This window comes from Ylistrum balloti, unplaced genomic scaffold, assembly GCF_031769215.1.
Source record: "Ylistrum balloti isolate Yb309-2 unplaced genomic scaffold, AGI_CSIRO_Ybal_v1 Utg370332, whole genome shotgun sequence".
NCBI lineage: Eukaryota > Metazoa > Mollusca > Bivalvia > Pectinida > Pectinidae > Ylistrum > Ylistrum balloti.
This window is the reverse complement of record NW_026782241.1, coordinates 830093-848156: the sequence shown is the minus strand read 5'-3', so window position 1 is coordinate 848156 and position 18064 is coordinate 830093. Positions and strand designations below refer to the sequence as shown.

Genomic DNA, 18064 nt, shown 5'->3' with positions numbered 1-18064 from the left:
CAATTTATCAATATTGATTATTTAATGATCTGCTACTTTAAACATGCTAGTCACATGCACACAGCTAGAAACGTTGTTAAACGAAAAATCAAACCAACAAATATAAAGAATGTTTTTCTACTGAGAGCGCACCTTGTCTTTATGCTAACACATTTATCATGTACAAAAGTTCTACCCTCCACCTGGTGGAATCAACAGTGCCAGGGGAGATAACTGCATCTACCAAACTCGCCGGTTCGCAGCAGGAGCTGTGATATTGTAAACCACCTGAACGAGAAACGAGGCTTTGCCCTGATTGGTCATGGCGCCGTGGATCTGAATACCATCTACGTTCCTTGACAGCCAGTGACCCGAGTTCCAGACCTCTACTGTTTTCTCGTCCTGACGTAACAAGTCATAAAGCTCCTCATTGGCTGTAACCCCCTCCATGATCTGTAACAATACATATTACTTGATAAAAACTGTTGTTCATAAAAAAATCCAAGACTTGATAGAAGATATTTGCAATGATACATTATACAGTTATTTACAAAACAGGAAGATAAAAACGCAACACAATGCATTGTACTTCGTTCATGGAATTCCTGCCATGTTGTGTAAAATATCCAGTACTTTACTTACAAAGAGAAACCGAGGCTTTCAGAACGTAATATTCAAACAGTTTACTCAAATCTGCAGTAAAATGATGACGAATGATGGAAGCAGAGACCTTTCAACAACGGAGATCGAACTACAAGTCCCGTGCTTCTCAGCTTAGCATTCTGAACATCGAGCCATCAGTTTATTAAGAAAACACTTACATTTGAAGGTCTCGTTTATCAATTATTGCGATGACGACTCTTCATATAAGTATTCTGTCCTCTTCATACTCACGTGCACATTAAACATGTTAGAGTACGGTCCGTACACCATTGGGACATCCCACATGACCGCCACCTGGTAGCCGGAATTCTCTATCGTGTAAGTAAATACGCCTGTTGTCCCGAATGTAGCATCTGTTCGATGGGAGGAAAGTATCATTAATTATCTATTTTGTCAACAAAGTGTCAATATTTTCATTGTCTATGATGTATGTTGTAAACTTTCTCTATCGATTAGATCGGTTATCGATAAAATAGAAAGCCTTCAAACTTAGCCTTCAAATAGAGAAGAAACACAACTTACAATGTGTTTTTTCAAAAGTAAATACTCCGCCGTCCCCTGGGATGATTTCTCTTGGCAATGGCTCTCTGAGAACTCCGTGTGATAGATACCATTCCGGATTTACCATCTTTTTGTTTCCCATATTAGAAAAACCCACAACACAGACACGAGACATGTCCACTTGTGAAGCGACACCAGATAGCAGTTTGAATCCAACAGAGGCAGCAGACACGATACCAACGACTGTTGAGGCATTGAGATACGAATGTGAAGGTAAAGATCATTAATAAGTTGATATACAAAATATATCATCATAGTTTGTTTTACGAGATATCTGTATTCCCTAAACTGTGCAACTGAAATTCGGAAACGCTTCACCTTTTTATTGCAAATTTGAAGTTCTTGCCAGTTTATGCCAGTTAAATATCCATATTTAGCAATGATCGATGCATTTTTTAAAAATACCATATTATCTCCAAATATCACAAACAGCAATCATCAATATTGGTATCTCGGTATGATAACCGGTAGTAAATATCAAGAAAATCTAGTCAACCGTGAAGGCAATTGGTACCTGCATTTCGAAACATTCAGAATCAAGGGACATCCCTTTTGATATTAATTCATACGCTTAAAGACAAACAAGTGTCCACCTCTCTTGCTTGGAATTCCTCTCGTTGTAAGATTCCGGAAAGCCTCGTTGTGTGTGTAGAGGTGATCAGTGTCTATTTTCTGCGTTTCAGCCTCTCTGGCCTCTCGTTCGAAGTCCAATGACAAAGTACATGTCAAACAGACTCCTCTGAAACAAAAACAAATCTCGGAATATTATTGTTTTTTGTCAATTTCCAATAAACCATGTATTTTGTCTGTCGAATATGGGTGGAAGTGTTTAACGTATACAAGCTGTTAAACTATAAATTGGGCTGCACTAACCTTGAAGCATTATTTCCACTACAAAAATTAAAATGTATAGAAATTCACGCGCATATTTGCCAACCACACTTCCTACACCCCATTTCCGGCATATTTAGGGGGACTCCTAACTTTGAGTTCAAATTTCATTTTAGGAGGACCCTTTATATCCAACGATCCTGATATGAATTTTGTCTTATTCATGTTGATATAGAAAATTATAACGGTAGCAGTACTACATTTACAAGTGTAAATATCACCGAGACATTACTGCGTATAGTCAGGTACATTTTGCGGATTCCAATGTCATGTTAGATGGATAACTAAGTATTTCATACTTATTGAATACTTACAAAAACAATATTACTGTAAACTTCATGTCGATGTTTGCTGCAAAATAAGGGATCATCATTATTAACATTGTACAAAAAAACACACAAATGATTAGTACTTTTAAGTAGTAAGATAAACTACATCATACAGCTCTTTGTCCTTCTAGGACTAAGCAGTGAAGCTAAGGGCCTAAATCTTAATATGAGGCGATGAACACACAAAATTATCAAAAGAAATAACAAAATATAATAGATCAATAACTCAATACATTTGGTAATTTTATATATCTGATATTTTTAAAGAACGCGTAGTTATTATGTCAAGTCCTTATACTGACAGATATAATCCAATCTATCTTTACAATTACAATTACGATTGATAGGGCACCTTGTTTTAACTGTTCTGGCGATTTATCTTCTGTTTTTCTGTAATTCAAACTCCATTAACAAAACCATGTTAATGGGAATCAAGAATCATGCATGGATATCAATTATTACAAGTCTGGTAATCTTTAAAGGGGCCATAACGGTTAAAAAAAATCACCATCACAGAAATTATAACACGTTCTATTCTCTAAGTGTTGGTTACAAATTAATATATTATCTAGTAAATTCAAATCAAATGTGACAACAATGAATTTTAAAAGACTTCAAAAAACTAAAAGGCCAAATATTGCAGGTCCTAATATATTTCCTATATTACTGCTCGCAAACTAGATGTTGATGTTTCAAGTTAAAAAATTATTGTGATATTTCCAATGAAAAGCACATGAACGTATAGAGAAAGACTATAATGTGCTGTGAACGACAGACGTAATGACACGTCCATTTCTAAAGATTGACGATTGTACTCTATGGATAGTGTAGTGACGTACTGTCGTTCATCAACCTCAGAGTGAGTTGAGATTAGACAATCTACTCAGGACTTACATTAGAACAATATATTGGTAAAATATGAACCTCAATACTTTTCATTTTCTTATTTTATATAATCATACCATGGATGAATATTATTTCTGAAATCAAAAGTATTAATATATTGATTTATTGCACAATATTTTTGTAAATAATGCTCTTATCTTTAACATAAAAATGTCACATGCATTCTACCAGAAAACAGCAGTCGATTCTCTAATGTATTATCCTGATATCTGACACAAAAATAACATTATGTCGCACTTGTCCTAATTTTTATTGATACATACATAAACCTTATTCTTATATTGACCTACATAACCAAGGAATGAACATGTGTTGCTGTGTAACAAATAATTACAGGAAGGCACTACGTCTACCTACCGAGTCCTGGGATGTCCTTGCTTATCAGTATAAAGGTTGACTTTGGAGATACGTCACAACATAGATAATTATGGTAGCTGATTGGTGCCAATTTCTTACTTTGTTGTGAAATAAGAATAAACTTACTATAAGGCCCTTTTGAACCTAACAGTCATTTAGACCAAGTTTACCATAGTGTGGCAGTGTAACTACGTACGGACGACTGTGGTGGCAAAAATACATTTTAAAATAGTAAGTATTTGAAATATCATTTAATTATTTTAAACGATAATGTTAGTTAACTTTTACAGAATTAGTATTTTCGTATTTATTGAAATATATATAAATAGATAAAAGTAAAATTGACACTGCCACAATAGTATGAAAGATTTTTCTAATAAATATTGTACTCCATATCGCATTGTCGCCGTACAATAATTCATAGCATTGATGCACTTCCCGAAACACAGAGACAATCGTCAAGCAATACCAGGCGTTTTTATTCTATTCTTTAGTATATATAGTCTTGGAAATCGTCAAATAATACCTGTGTTGATTTATCGCCAGAATCCCAATGTCGTAACTGGTGGTAACTTTAATGAGCAACATGCAGGAGGACCGATGCATTACATTTGAAATAAGGATAAAGTGTCTTGCCCAAGGACACAACCGCGTCAGAAACATAACACGTGATATTGTCTTGTATATCAGTCATAGTGGCGTCACTACTACATGAAGTTTTTACCTGTATAACATAGATAAAGAAGCTTTTGCTCCGTATATTAAACTTAATTCATGTCGTCTGTAAAATCGTTGGAACATTGGAATATCCTATCCTCCTGACAGTGCCATACTCCATCCCAAACCTGAGATTTTGAGTTTCTGTTTTTTCAAAGGAATGCGCAAAGTTGTATAAGAATGTGTTTGTGATTTTTAGTGGAAGCCTATTTCGTGAAAAGTTACATTGGATTCAAGAGCCAGAAACTTAACTATTCACCAGAATGATTGAATTTCTGGTTGACAATATATATCTCCGTTAAATTTAATTGCAAGATCTTCCAGCAGTTTTGGAATGCCCATGTGAACTATGTATTAAAAGGCGTACTGTCTATAAAGGATGCGTTTCTCGGTTCCCTTTGGAATTTATTTGATAGTAATTGAACCTCTATATAAAATCCATCTGTGTATAAAGTTCGCTTTTCTCTGTTTCCTTGAGTGGCCTTTATAGACGGGTTTGACTGTAATAGTGCTTATCTCATGGGGCTGGTTTTAAAGTGCAGATGCCAATCGGAATTAGAAATTAAGGACGGGGCAGACTTTTCTACAATACCTCACTACCTCTACCGCTATGTTCAAATCAGGGAATATTTTCAAGAAAAATTTAATAATAAGCTTTTATGAATTTTCCATTTCTAGATTGTAGCCTTCTACTTCTCCGTTGCTTAGCGTATGCATATCACAGTTGAAATTTGTGTGTCTTTTCTTAACGACAAAATTTCTATAATGAATGTAGACAGTTAACAGAAAAAATGTAAAACACAATTGAATGAGGAAGGTTACGAGTATTACAGGAATGCCTTATTGTTTCTATCATTAATAGGATAATACTGGTTTTCGTTGTGCGATATGAAGTGTCCATGCTCGAAAGTACGTCTGAAAATTTCCGTCTAATAAAACTGGTTCTCATTTCAGAAAAATGACATTATTTGGACAGGTAAGATACAACAACATTGTAATTAGGAAAATTGAGGTCTTCTACTCTTATGGATATACATGTACAACGTAGCAGGTACATCATACATGTACAAAATACAAGCAAAAGACAAGCTACTTGTTTTTGTTTTAATTTTTCAAACACAGTTTAACAAATTACAACTATACAAAATCAACCAGCAACAGCATCCAAAAAGACAATCCCGTCATCGTAGCACCAATAGATTCAAGCAAGACAGTGAAAAATCTTTCCACAATTACACTTTCGGACAGAACGTTACACATTTAAGACTGATATGTTTAGAGGTTCATGGAATGTGTTCATTAATCTCAAGTTGGCAATACAACATGTTCGTCAAAATATATATATAATCACAGACAAAACAAATTTACACTCTAAAACCAATTTTTTCGGCCACTGTCGTCAGAAACTGGGTATCACTTACATGTCACAAAGATAAATTTACAGTTGAATCTCATTAAAATTACAAGGAAAGAAGTGCGTGTTTAACAATAAATTCGGCATGAACGCAAACCGGTTATAACAATATAACAAGAAGACTACTAATATTATTGTAACCGATTTGTGTTCATAACGACGTTGATGCAAAATAGCTTCGTTTGGTAGGTTCCATTACATTTAGAATTTAAATGTCAATTTTAATGCTTAGATTCTAATATGGCGTCACTCTGACTCTGACGACGTCATGCCCCAAGTACGCCAGTGGTAACCGCTGTATTTATACCACACATGCCATCTCCACGTTTGATCCTGAAGTAACCACTTTCGCCCCATTTGTGGCCCCATGAATTTTTCACAGTCCAATAATCGGTGGTTTCAAAAAATCCTTTCTCCTTGCCGTAACCCACTAGCAGCACAGCTAAATACAAAGAAAAGAAAACAAATACAAACATTTTATAAGGTAATGCTTAACTAGCAAACTGATGGTCATAAAAAAGCTTCAGTTTATTTATCATTATCTATTTAAAAATCAAGAAAACAAAATTTGATATTGAAATAAATTTCTTCTCTTCTAAGGACACGGTATATCCTTCTTAATATAAATCACGCTGATTGTCCTATAACCTAGATTAAAAAGTCACAGTCATATTAGGGATTTCCTGTTGTCGTTCATGATGTCATCGCACAGATACATCCAAAGTTCTGAATATAATGTTATGATAAAGAAATTATGTTGAAATAATATAGTTTTTAGAGTTATCGCCCACTACATACCGTGGTCGAGTCTCGTCTTTGAACAGAAGTAGGTTGAGAAAACTCCTCTGTGGTAGAACTGTAACAATTCGGCGTCTAGGGCAACTGAAAGAGGGCCAATCTGAATCAGCTGCTTAGCAATCTCAGTCTCGTTCTGAAAGTAATGATGTTAAATCACATGATATATTAAAGTGATCCTGACAATAATAGTTTTTTTTACTTCTTAACCGTATGCTGTATGATGTTCTCATATGCTTTGAATAAAAGAATTAGGTATCTTATCTAAAATTACATTTGTGACTTCACACACTTTAAAGCCCTTTGTATCACCTACAACGAGTCCTACAAAGTCGCAACCTCTGTATATTACAGTTTGACTCATTATTTGGTTCTACTGTAACTTATTCTAGAAAGATTCTTTTCGCATGCTTGTCTCTTCTATACTGTAGATGAGACACACTGCTGATGTACTAGTCCTCGATGCCGTAATATGCAAGTTATGTTTTACTTCTTTTGAATAATAGCGCGGTTCACAATATATTCATAAACTTCTTTTAAAATCATTCAATCTTGAATGTTTTGAAATTAATTTAATTTCAGTGTTCACCTTCCATATAAAATTAACGCAGTTATGGTTTTAGCCTAGCACTTAATAAATTACTTGGATTTTCCTTCATCGCCTCGTATTTTTTGTAACTTATAATTTTATTCAATTCAATTTATTAAATACAAGAAGGGCACATAATGAAATAATATTCACTTTCACACATACGCCTCTGCACACATATGACATAGAAATATTTTTGCACATCTCTAATCTTATAACAAAATCACACAAATATCGCCAGTATATTCATTGATATATCTCTAGATGTGTGTAAACACTTGAATACACACACATAAGACGTACATACATGTAACTTTTAATAATTTTGATCTTTGTGTGACTGACTGGTCATAGAAAGAAGAAACACTTTTATGCAGTTTATTGTCACTCGTAGAGAAGAATAGTATAATACAGGTTATTGTATACCAATAGAAGTTATTGATACAGTCCATGTAAAATTAGTGTAAGGTCACCATTGCATATTAAGTTTTCAATTACTTAATTATACATACATATGATTAACATTGTCCATGGTGGGTGTTTATACTTTCCTACATTTAGAGGTGATCTTTGTCAAGGATATCAACAAACCTTTCAGATTTCCAGTATATTATGTTGTGAAGTGTTGGTAAACTATGTTTTGTATTATCAAAAAGATTGTACAATGACACACAAGTGAAAAGCACCTTTTAATACACATTTATAATTACAGTAGAGCTTAACAATGAATCAAACTGCATCATACAGCTGTTTTTCCTTCTAAGACTCATCAGTGATGTTAAGGGCCTAATTCTTGAAGCCTTAATGGCGACTGAGGTAAAAGTATTAGTACACCCCCATTAAATAGAATCTGTTAGAAGAAATGACCTGTAAACTTTATTTTTGAGCGGTTCGGTATTTCAATATTTTTGTGGATGGATTACAAGCACGAAAAAAGACCTATTGAAAATAAAATAAAATTTGTAAAGCAAGGTCTGTTTGATCACTTTCATGAAAAATACGACCAGAACCTGCATAACACGTTTTTAATTCATTCGAAAAGTGTCAGGGTTCAAAATATGCAATGTACGTTCCTTTAAAGTAATTACATTTACGATATTTCTTGAATTATGGGGCTAGTGCGCCCTTCCATCAAGATTTTGACATTTCTTTCTATCGATTTTGAATTTCTTCAGTAGCCTCATAAGTATAAAACTTCATGCGCTTAGGACAAAAACAGCTGCATGATGTATTTTACATCATTACCTAGCTCTAATGTATCTAATTCTAAATTTATATTGAGAGGTGCTATTCACTTGTGTCTCTTGTTCAGTCCCTAAGTATGCTTTAAGCATGGAACCATCGTTAATAACAACCTGTACATAGAGGTTCTACAACGAGTGGTAGTTGATTATCATCGTTATCTAACCCGAGTTAGTTAATTTTCAAATTTAGAAAAGACACGAGGCTTTGCCGGATAAGAGTAGTGCTTCTTCGCGGGAAAATGTGAATGCAGACACGATTAAAATGGCGTGTAATTCCGAAAACTTCTAATCGCCTTCATCAGAACTGTACATCACCATTGGCCGTTTTCGAGAGAAAGATTTATTATTGCGAATGGTGATGTTTATTGTGCCTCCATACACTGGACCATCGATGTTATTGTCGGAAATGGGGCGGGGTTCAGCGGTAGGCCTAGTTGAGACAATGACGATAGGGTCAAGGGAAATGTCAAACCTGTATCTTGATTCCGAAATGGACCTTGCCAGTCTCCAACCTAATATCAAAGGTTGGGAAAATAAGTTTACTGCATTTACCAATAACTATCCCTTTTCCCCCTCCACACAGGTTTACCGCATCACCGATCTTGACCGCCGGCAAGAATGACAGATCGTCACTGTCAGCCATGTTGATGATGGACAGCAGACTATGACAACAATCGCACGTGGCGAAAGTAGTTCGGGGTCAAAGATCATGGTTGGGTCAAATTTCAATGCCTCGTCCAATAGATTTGGCTGTCACCAATATTACACGTGTGTATTATGCGTATGAATAAACAATGGATATGATATTTAAGGAATAGTCTGGGCGTGAGATAACATACGCAGGTTATGGTAGAAAGTTCTGTAAATAAAAGCCCGACAACATGTTATATCACTGATGGTTACCTCACTGATGGCTTTCCATGTGTTGACCTTAAACCCGGAAACAAACTTTGACCTGTCCAGCTTGTCGACACAACTTTGACTCATATTACAGTACGGGATTGGTGGACCACACAGGCTGGTGTTATAACCGGGGGCCGGGCAAACTTCACAAGTCCCTGGGGCTCCACCAAGGCCGGAGCAGTACCAGTAATCCTCCCATGTCTCTAGACCACCCTGGAAAAAAACCCATACAATCGTGTTTTGTGATCTTAGTTGATAAAGATTATGAGGAAAGTTTACGGTCGTCATAACCATCTCATGGGGAAATATTCTCTATTTTTTGTGTAATATGAAATCTGGTGTTTGAATGCTTGGTGGTTTCATTATTAATGTTCTTGTTCTGAATTGCAACATGACGTTACTTACTTTTTTAATATCTGTTCATATTTTGTCCTATCACCTTTTGGTATTTTAATTTGCATCGTCAGGTTTTAAATTAAACTGAACAACAAGCATTAAAACCAACAACATGTCCTGATTTTTAACGCTTTTGTGTGACGTGACAGATAAAGCCGATTGCAAATACAGAGTATATTTTTTCATATCAGTATTAAAGAAAACTTCAATTTGGTATTAAAAAAGGAAAAACAGTTGTAATACTATTCTCATTGTACTTTTAGTATAGTATCCGTGTATTTTTTTTCTTTTGATAATATTTTGAGTTTGGATAATGAATATGTGGATATATTAGTATTGACTTGATGTTGTTTAATGCTATCAGTTCTTTATGTAGATATGGTTATTATGACAAAGGCATTATTTGCACATTATGGACTTCACATGAAGGTTAATCTACCAATCAGTTGTATATTATTTCACAGAATTAGTTCATGTACAAAAGTAACATACATAAGTTTGATAATAAACAGATCAATTGTATGCATTTTAATTGTGTTTTGTAGATAGTGTAATATGTTTAGTAATGAATTGCGAGTTACCTCCCTTTGATACCTTATTTTTCTTCATTCAGTTTCAAAATATCTTCATGTTCTTTTTTCTACTCTAGCTATTAGTGATAATACCGTCTTTGGTAAAAAAACAAGCATTCATAATTAAACACGCGAAATTCTCAAATTAATTTCCATATTTGACAAAAATAGTCACATATTTCACAGCCCTGACTTAAACGTGACGTAATTTATTATTGTCAAAATAGTGCCAAAATATATTATTTATCAGCTGTAGTTTTTAACCATAAGGCTTTCCACAACATTCAGCTCACAGAGATTGTCTCTGTCTTTGAACCCTAAATTTGTGTTTTCATGGAGTACTCACAGCTAAAAAGTTGTCGTGTTTTATAACACGAATTAACACATATAGACCTGAAAACTAAAAGGAAAGGAATGGGAAATAAAAGTTAATTAAATACCGGATACAACTCCATCAGTCTTAAAGACATTCTCTCCCTTTGTGTTTTGTTCTACAGAGGACATTATACCACTGGGGATAGTTTCGACGGCTATATATGGCCCCTTATATATCTAAGTCCGTCTAAGAATCAAACATATACTACACATTCATTGTGATATGACTTATATGCAGAAATAACAAAAATACTTAAATAAAACTTACTGCTTTCATGATATATTGGTAAGCTAGGTACGGCCATCCTCCAAATACTCCACAATCAGCATTCCCCCTTAAAAATATATAACGTATTCGTTTGTCACTGACATAATCGTCATCAGGATGTGTTGGTGGTGATAGTGTGTTAGTTACAGACAGATGTAAGGGCATGCTCTTTCTCAACACAAATATTAAGGCGTGTATGTAAGGACTTGTTTCTCTGGATGGTATCGGACAACGAAGATTTTCACCTTCAGTGTCAGTGACATGTAAACTCATGTAAACTTTATAACTCGAATATCCAATGCAAATCTGATTTTTTATCTTCCTATAAAATACACGCAAGTGAATAACATCTTTCAATATCAAACTAGAATTAGATACAGTAGAGACAAACAATGAATTCAACTGCATTATACAGTTAATTCGTCCTTCTAGGACTCGTCAGTAATGCTTTGCCTTTAGCTGTGAAACCTAGGCGAGTGAGGTAAATTAATATAGATTAATGATATACAAAATCAGATTTGAATGCTCACTACCTCCATAGTTAAATAAAGGCAAAGTGTCCAAACTCGACATGGGACTAGATGTCACGTTGGTTTAGCCCTTTGTACAGTTAAATACTTGATTTCAGAGGAATCATTTCCTTCATATTTTCCCCTGAAAATCTTGCTCATGAATTATCATTTTTCTGATATTTAATTAAATGAAGGGGTCTTTGATGAACCCATTGCAGTGAGAATCTTTCTTATTCTTTACTGTATTGGTTTACTTACAAATCTGTTGAGATACATTTCTTCCTTGTAACTAAGGATTTTCTCACATTTCAAACATTTTCGTTGTAAATTCTCTAGTGATTTAATGCATTCAAAAAGTTACCCTTGCGGTGTTTAAATTATAATTCTGAGTTTCAAAACAAAGCGGTACTGATGACGTCATACCCCTTGACATCCTCCATTCCATCGCAGTCCACAACTTGCTCTACAGAGAAGTTCGTTAATTGCTTTCCAGCCATCGCCCACTGTCCCTCTAAATTTCCAATAGTGCTGTAAAGGAATTACGTCTTAAGAGCTGCTCATTAATTTTTTCATGCAAACAACAAATTCATGTTTGGTAATTTCGACAATATCGTTTTCGCTCATGGTAAAAGCACATGTATACTGACATTAAATTTTGCTTTCTAGTGAATTTTTGGCGGAAAATATAAGTATGAGAAACAGAATATCTGCAAGTATGTTGTATCGATACTTATTGTCAAAGAACATTATATTAGTATTAAGTAGTTCTTGTATATTTCTATGAATAAATTAAATGTTGATTTAAGTTTTTATGTTACAATACTGCATCGTACGCAGAGCAACTATATCTTTTAATTCAAATACAAATAACATTTTTTATTGACAAATGGCTGCAATTTGCGGAAAATTCCTTCGGTATATACCCACCACTGTCAATAAATTAATGTCAGTATAATACCATACCTAAATGCCCAGCATGATCCGGCGGAACCTACAGTGAGAAATACATAATAACAGTACTTAATATACTAAATATCATGTCTACTTTCCTGAAGATAACCAAATATAGAGAACATATCAGAATAAGAATTGTTTTTTTTCTCCGTGACATCTTTGATTTCGGTATATAATGTGAATGATATTAAGCTAATACAAAACTCGTCAATTACATGTGGTATGTAGTTCGGAATGAGATTTATCAGTTTGGTATAGTTATATTTAAGGAGATGTTATGTTTAGCACAATCAGTTAATCGAAACTGTATATAATAGGCGGAATGCCTGGAACATCAGCTGTCCCTCAGAATACCTGCAGTATGAGTGCTATTGGGATGAAAATGCGTTCAGACAATTTGACAGCTGACTTTACACTTTCGTCCATTCGCTGAATAGTAGACTGTCATCAAGGCTCAGTCATTTGCACTTTTTGCTTACTAAGAAAACTGACGTTTTCGAAAGCTCGCAGGTTTTAATAATCGTTTGTGCTTAAGATAAAACACCTTCTTAAAACATATGATATAGGCGATATGTAGTTGTAACAATACGAGGAACTGAGAGAAGATCTTGCATCTTTCCAAACCTCGAGATACCAATAGATAGATAAAATTGTCAACTAAACTACATAGCATTTTCTTAGCAGTATGCACCTACAATAACATACACGTAGTTATCGTAACAATCTAGTACTTTCGATTTCAACCAACCTTGGTCTTTGACACTTGTTACCATGTTTTTGGATCGCCAATCAAATGATTCCGGCAACGGATCGACCTGTTCTCGTCTGATATACCTGTCAACAAAGGTTATACCTATCTATTTTCAGTATAAATCTCTAATATGACTTAAAGTTTGATAGATTTTCATTCTACTGAATATCTCCACTGTATCAGTGTATTGTATAGCTATGAATAAAACAATGAAAATACCAACATGTCAAAATAACCATAAGTCAATTTCAATAAAACAAAATATGAAAAAAAGGTAGTAGAGGTAATTCAGTTTCAGTTTCCCGAATCTACAGATGTCTCTGTTTCTACAGACTATCAACAATTTCTTATTTCAATTTTCAGTCTGATTCTTAATCATCTTTTAAAATCTTACCTTTCAGATTCGAACTTTGGTGGTACACGTTTGGGCATAAGGATCGTCGACCGGAACTCCGCTGGAGACATGTCGGCAAAGTGATTCAGAGCAAATTCGGGACTCCCCCTGGAAATTTTGAGAACACGCACACAGATTGAGTTCTACAGTAAATGATTCATAAAGGAATTTGTGATTTCATGGAGGGTCGTTACAGTAGAAATTCGAAAAGGGAACAAGAAGATACGAAATCTATTATATAAACAATTTATACTCAAGCATCTAACGAGGTCTAAAAAGGAAAGCAATGATTTATTATAATGCCGGGGTTTACTGGACTTGAGCTAGTTGTATTGTGCAAAATACGCATTTACCCTAGGTATGTTAACATGTAATTCGCACCTCAGATTTCTCGTTCTAACTTCACAGTCGGAAATTTTAAATGTGTTAGAAACTTTAAACATTATCCCCCGAATACGTAAGTTTAGTGTAGTAACTGGCGACAAACAACAGCCAGCAAATATTTTACTTCTTATGTCCCTTTTTTAATTTTCTTTTTTAAATGATAATTAATTATAGATTTCGGGAACAGTATTTATAATCCGCTTCACCAGACTCAAAAATAGCATTTGGTTATAAATATGAGTGTCCACTTTAACGACACTAGTTCACCAATTAGCTTTGAAATTACAAAACAAATAAGTTTACGCAGTATTTTCAAGTAAGTTATTCTACTACTTTGAAAAGCTACATATCACATTTATTATACTTACTTGTGAAGGACATTCAGTTTGTTGATATGTTTGAGGTTTTCCATGAACACTTTAAATTTCCGGTTTTCCACTCTCATACTTGGATAAGATATTCCATGTTCGTATTTCCATGCTCTGAAATATTACAAATAGCAATACATTAACTTTTCTGTATAAATAATTTATATCTTTCTGTTACATATTCCTTGCTATCAAGTTTTAACAGATCTCAAATTACTAGAAACTTGTACGATCGTTCTTTTGACTATGAGGTTATATGTAAACCTGGTAAAGTGCTAGCCTCAATATACTGCTCGGCTAGAAAGAAATTCTCTTCATCTCGATCGGTTGAGGTCCGACTTGTAAACTAGAGGTCCCTGGTTTGAATGCCAATGGAGGCATTTAAATAAATAATGGCTTCTGTTACAATGGCGCCCATGTAGAGACACGGGAATAATACTAGCGTTACTTTCATAAGTATTACTGTAACCCATGGAAACTTGAATTATGTCCTGGAGGGGAAGTGTGTAACTCTGGTAAAATGCTAGCTACAATATAGCACTCTGTTGGCGATCGGTTAAGGGTCAGACTAGCAAACTAGAAGTCCCGGGTTAAAATGCTAGTGGATGCAATGAATTAAATAAAAACCTCTGTTATATATACATATAAATATATCACACACGACCTCTAGATTGCGGACTTCTGATATGAGTACAGAGTTTTGAGTCTAATCTCACTGACCTGAAAAGATACATTCCTCTGTCGATGTCCTCAGGATACATCCATGTTCTAGAAACGAGAACAACAAACAGTGTTTTGAAGTTTACATATATATATACATATTCTACAAAAGAGTCTGGTAAATAAAAAAGAATATTGACTCAGTCAATTGCGGTAATGATTAACTGGTGACGTAATCAATTAATTTCCTTTTTTGACTTTGACTTTTTCTGGTGTCAACATATTAAGATATAATAATAAGGGTGTTTTTGTATCTCTGTGGTGTGTTTAGTATTTTATATATTATCTTTTCATCACATAATCGACCAGCTTTTCGTACATGTCACTGAAGTAACATACCCTGGAGCGTTTTTCATTGGCTGTATTAGTCAGAAATCAATCGTGATAACAAAATAATCGTAATAACGAGGATATAACTGATGAAGATCTTTGTTCCAGTCCGTGGTAAGCATTTTTATGTGAAGGACGGTAAATTCCATTTTCCACACAACTACATATATGAGATTGTTGTTCATTTTTTAAGTCTTTATTATTTTCTCCTGTCAACCAAAGAGCGCCACTTTGGTGTATAAATCATCCCTCGTCACTGGTTGTCTTTCTTAATTTGTTGGGAGACGTAACGTGCTGCTCTACGCTCCTACATTTCAGTTTTGTTTACCTTATGTTGGAATTATAGGTCCCAGATTGACATAAACATACGTTACAGAAGGTTTTACTAGCAGTGGATATATGCGTTATATCATAGTATGCTTAATTTTTATAAAGATTCAGACCCGAATTTGAAAATTCTTCTTTGAAATGCTAATACAGGATCGTTATGTGATAAATAGCCTCAATTATCCCCAAAACAAAATGGGACTCGTGAACAAACCTGTGTCAAGAAAGAAAAGGTAATTATGAAACATTTAACTACAGTGTATTTACGAATATAAAACTCTTGTACACAAATATATCAGGTATACTGAGCGATGACCGCTGGCCAACAGCCGAGAGCAACTGGTACGCTTTTTTGGTAGGCGCTCAATACTGGGAGTCACATGTAAATCGAAAGTAGGTCAATTCAGATGTAAACAAATGCATTTGATATAAAATAGAGTTTTCCGTTTATCTGCACCGTCACAACCCTGGAAGCTGAGTGATTGATATATAACTTAATGCTACTTATATACATTAAGGCAGGTTAAATACATGTAAAACGATGTATGTAAACACGGATCTCCGAACGACGTAGATGTGTAAACAAAGGAGCTGCTAATGTCATTCTCACTTACTTGGCAAAAGATACCGCTGTGACGGCAAGAAAACAGACGAGATAGTTTAGACACCCGGCCATATTGACAAACCCGACACAATTAAATGTCAGTATACTGTGTCTTCTCGATTTATATTGCAGTCACACGTATTTAGTCAGCTGATTTCACCCGAGCAGAGTCCAAACGATTATTAAGTGTGTAAGGTGTGAGGGGAAAGTTTACTCCTGATAAATAGTGCCCGCCTGAACATTTTCATGTTCATTGCTAGATACTAAAATATTTATTAATATAATCAGTACATGAGTTCAAAATTAGAAGTTAGGACAAAGTACGTTAATAATAATGAAATTTTGACACTTGGAAATCAATTTAAAGGATTATGTAATGCAAATATTGACATATTTAGTTAAATTTTGCAACTTCTATTAATTAATAGAAATGTTAAACATCATTTTTACATATATGTATTACTTAGGGCTTAAGCTACTTATGTGCAATTTATATTTTATGTAAGGATATATTCAAAACCTTAACAATTGTTTATAGAAATACGAGGATGGAGTTTGAAGTGGTATATAATATAGAATATTTATCATTGTCTCATATCTTCTGATGTGTTGATAATTAATATCTGTGTTAATACTGGGAACCAAAAGAGAGGTTTTTAAATTGAAAAGGAAACAAAGAAAGAAAATATTTTTGTTATAGTAGACAATGATATCATCATTTAACGTACAGAAAATCTAAAAGTAGTCAATGACATACTTTTTATGTACAGAAATTTTTTTTGTAAAAGTGAGCAATCATATAACATTTAACATACAAAAAAAATTTGTAACAGCAGACAGTAATATTTTTGAAAACAAAAAGGATTTTGTAAAAGAAGAAAAGGATTCCCTTTATTAGAAGTTGGTCGATTGTTAAAGGTGAATTTTTGTTGCAGTTAAAACATTAATTTGAACAAGGTAAAAAAATTCATCCAAAATCATCTTGGATGATTTCAGTTTCGCACTTTCCTAATCAAAGAATTAGATTATTTATTTATTTACTTACCGATTGGAAAACAAAAATAAACAATACATTTTTGTCCAAATTTAGTGAGATGTTTGCCACCCTAGAATAACTACAAGATCACATCGTTGCCACAATCATTACCTGTGTATTTACCTTCACCCATAACATATAGCTTACAGGATTTCCTGATGTGGAACTGTCACTTAATATAGGGGAGATAAGCCTTGTGTTTATCCGTTAGGACAACGAAGAAATACTTGTTGACCTGACCTTGGCGTGTTATGTTATAGTTAGTACATATAATAAATAATAGAATACTAAATATTTACTGATGTGTTACGTCATTGTCAATATTATGACGTCACAATCGGTTTTTTTTACTGGCGCAACTAATGAAAAACGTTCTGCGGTATATAACACTAGTGACATATTAGCAAATACATTGTTTTGTTATACATGGGCGAATTCAGACAGATTGTTTGAAAAATAATTATTTTATTTCCTCATTTGCAGAATGCCAAGATTTCTTTACACAGAAAAAATACTACATAAAATACTTTTAACCATTCTTCATTCGTGAAGGATACGGATTTATTTCTAGTTCCCTTGTTTGTAAAACTTGGTTAGATGTCAATGACCTTTTCAAAAAGTGTAACACTTCTATCAAGCCATACGGCGATACTCTGTTCGATCATCTTTTAAATATGATATTCACGATAAAATGAAATATCGGTTAAGATAAAAACAAACAAAAA

At 34.1% G+C, this 18064-nt stretch overlaps 2 protein-coding genes across 2 annotated transcripts; both read right to left on the bottom strand.

Annotated features, from left to right (window-relative positions):
- Positions 1-219: 219 nt before the first annotated feature.
- Positions 220-2259, bottom strand: LOC132553508 (uncharacterized). The gene is made up of 5 exons (XM_060217759.1): positions 2153-2259; positions 1797-1942; positions 1165-1386; positions 874-995; positions 220-432 (listed from the first exon to the last, which is right to left on the bottom strand). The coding sequence occupies exons 1-5, from the start codon at positions 2257-2259 to the stop codon at positions 220-222; spliced, it is 810 nt and encodes a 269-aa protein (XP_060073742.1).
- A 3298-nt stretch (positions 2260-5557) lies between these two features.
- LOC132553536 (cathepsin L-like) lies at positions 5558-16462 on the bottom strand. Its single transcript, XM_060217784.1, has 11 exons — positions 16314-16462; positions 15043-15090; positions 14323-14436; positions 13571-13678; positions 13174-13259; positions 12435-12462; positions 11895-11999; positions 10960-11026; positions 9349-9561; positions 6616-6748; positions 5558-6259 (listed from the first exon to the last, which is right to left on the bottom strand). The coding sequence occupies exons 1-11, from the start codon at positions 16373-16375 to the stop codon at positions 6084-6086; spliced, it is 1140 nt and encodes a 379-aa protein (XP_060073767.1). The 5' UTR covers positions 16376-16462; the 3' UTR covers positions 5558-6083.
- Between the last annotated feature and the right edge of the window lie 1602 nt (positions 16463-18064).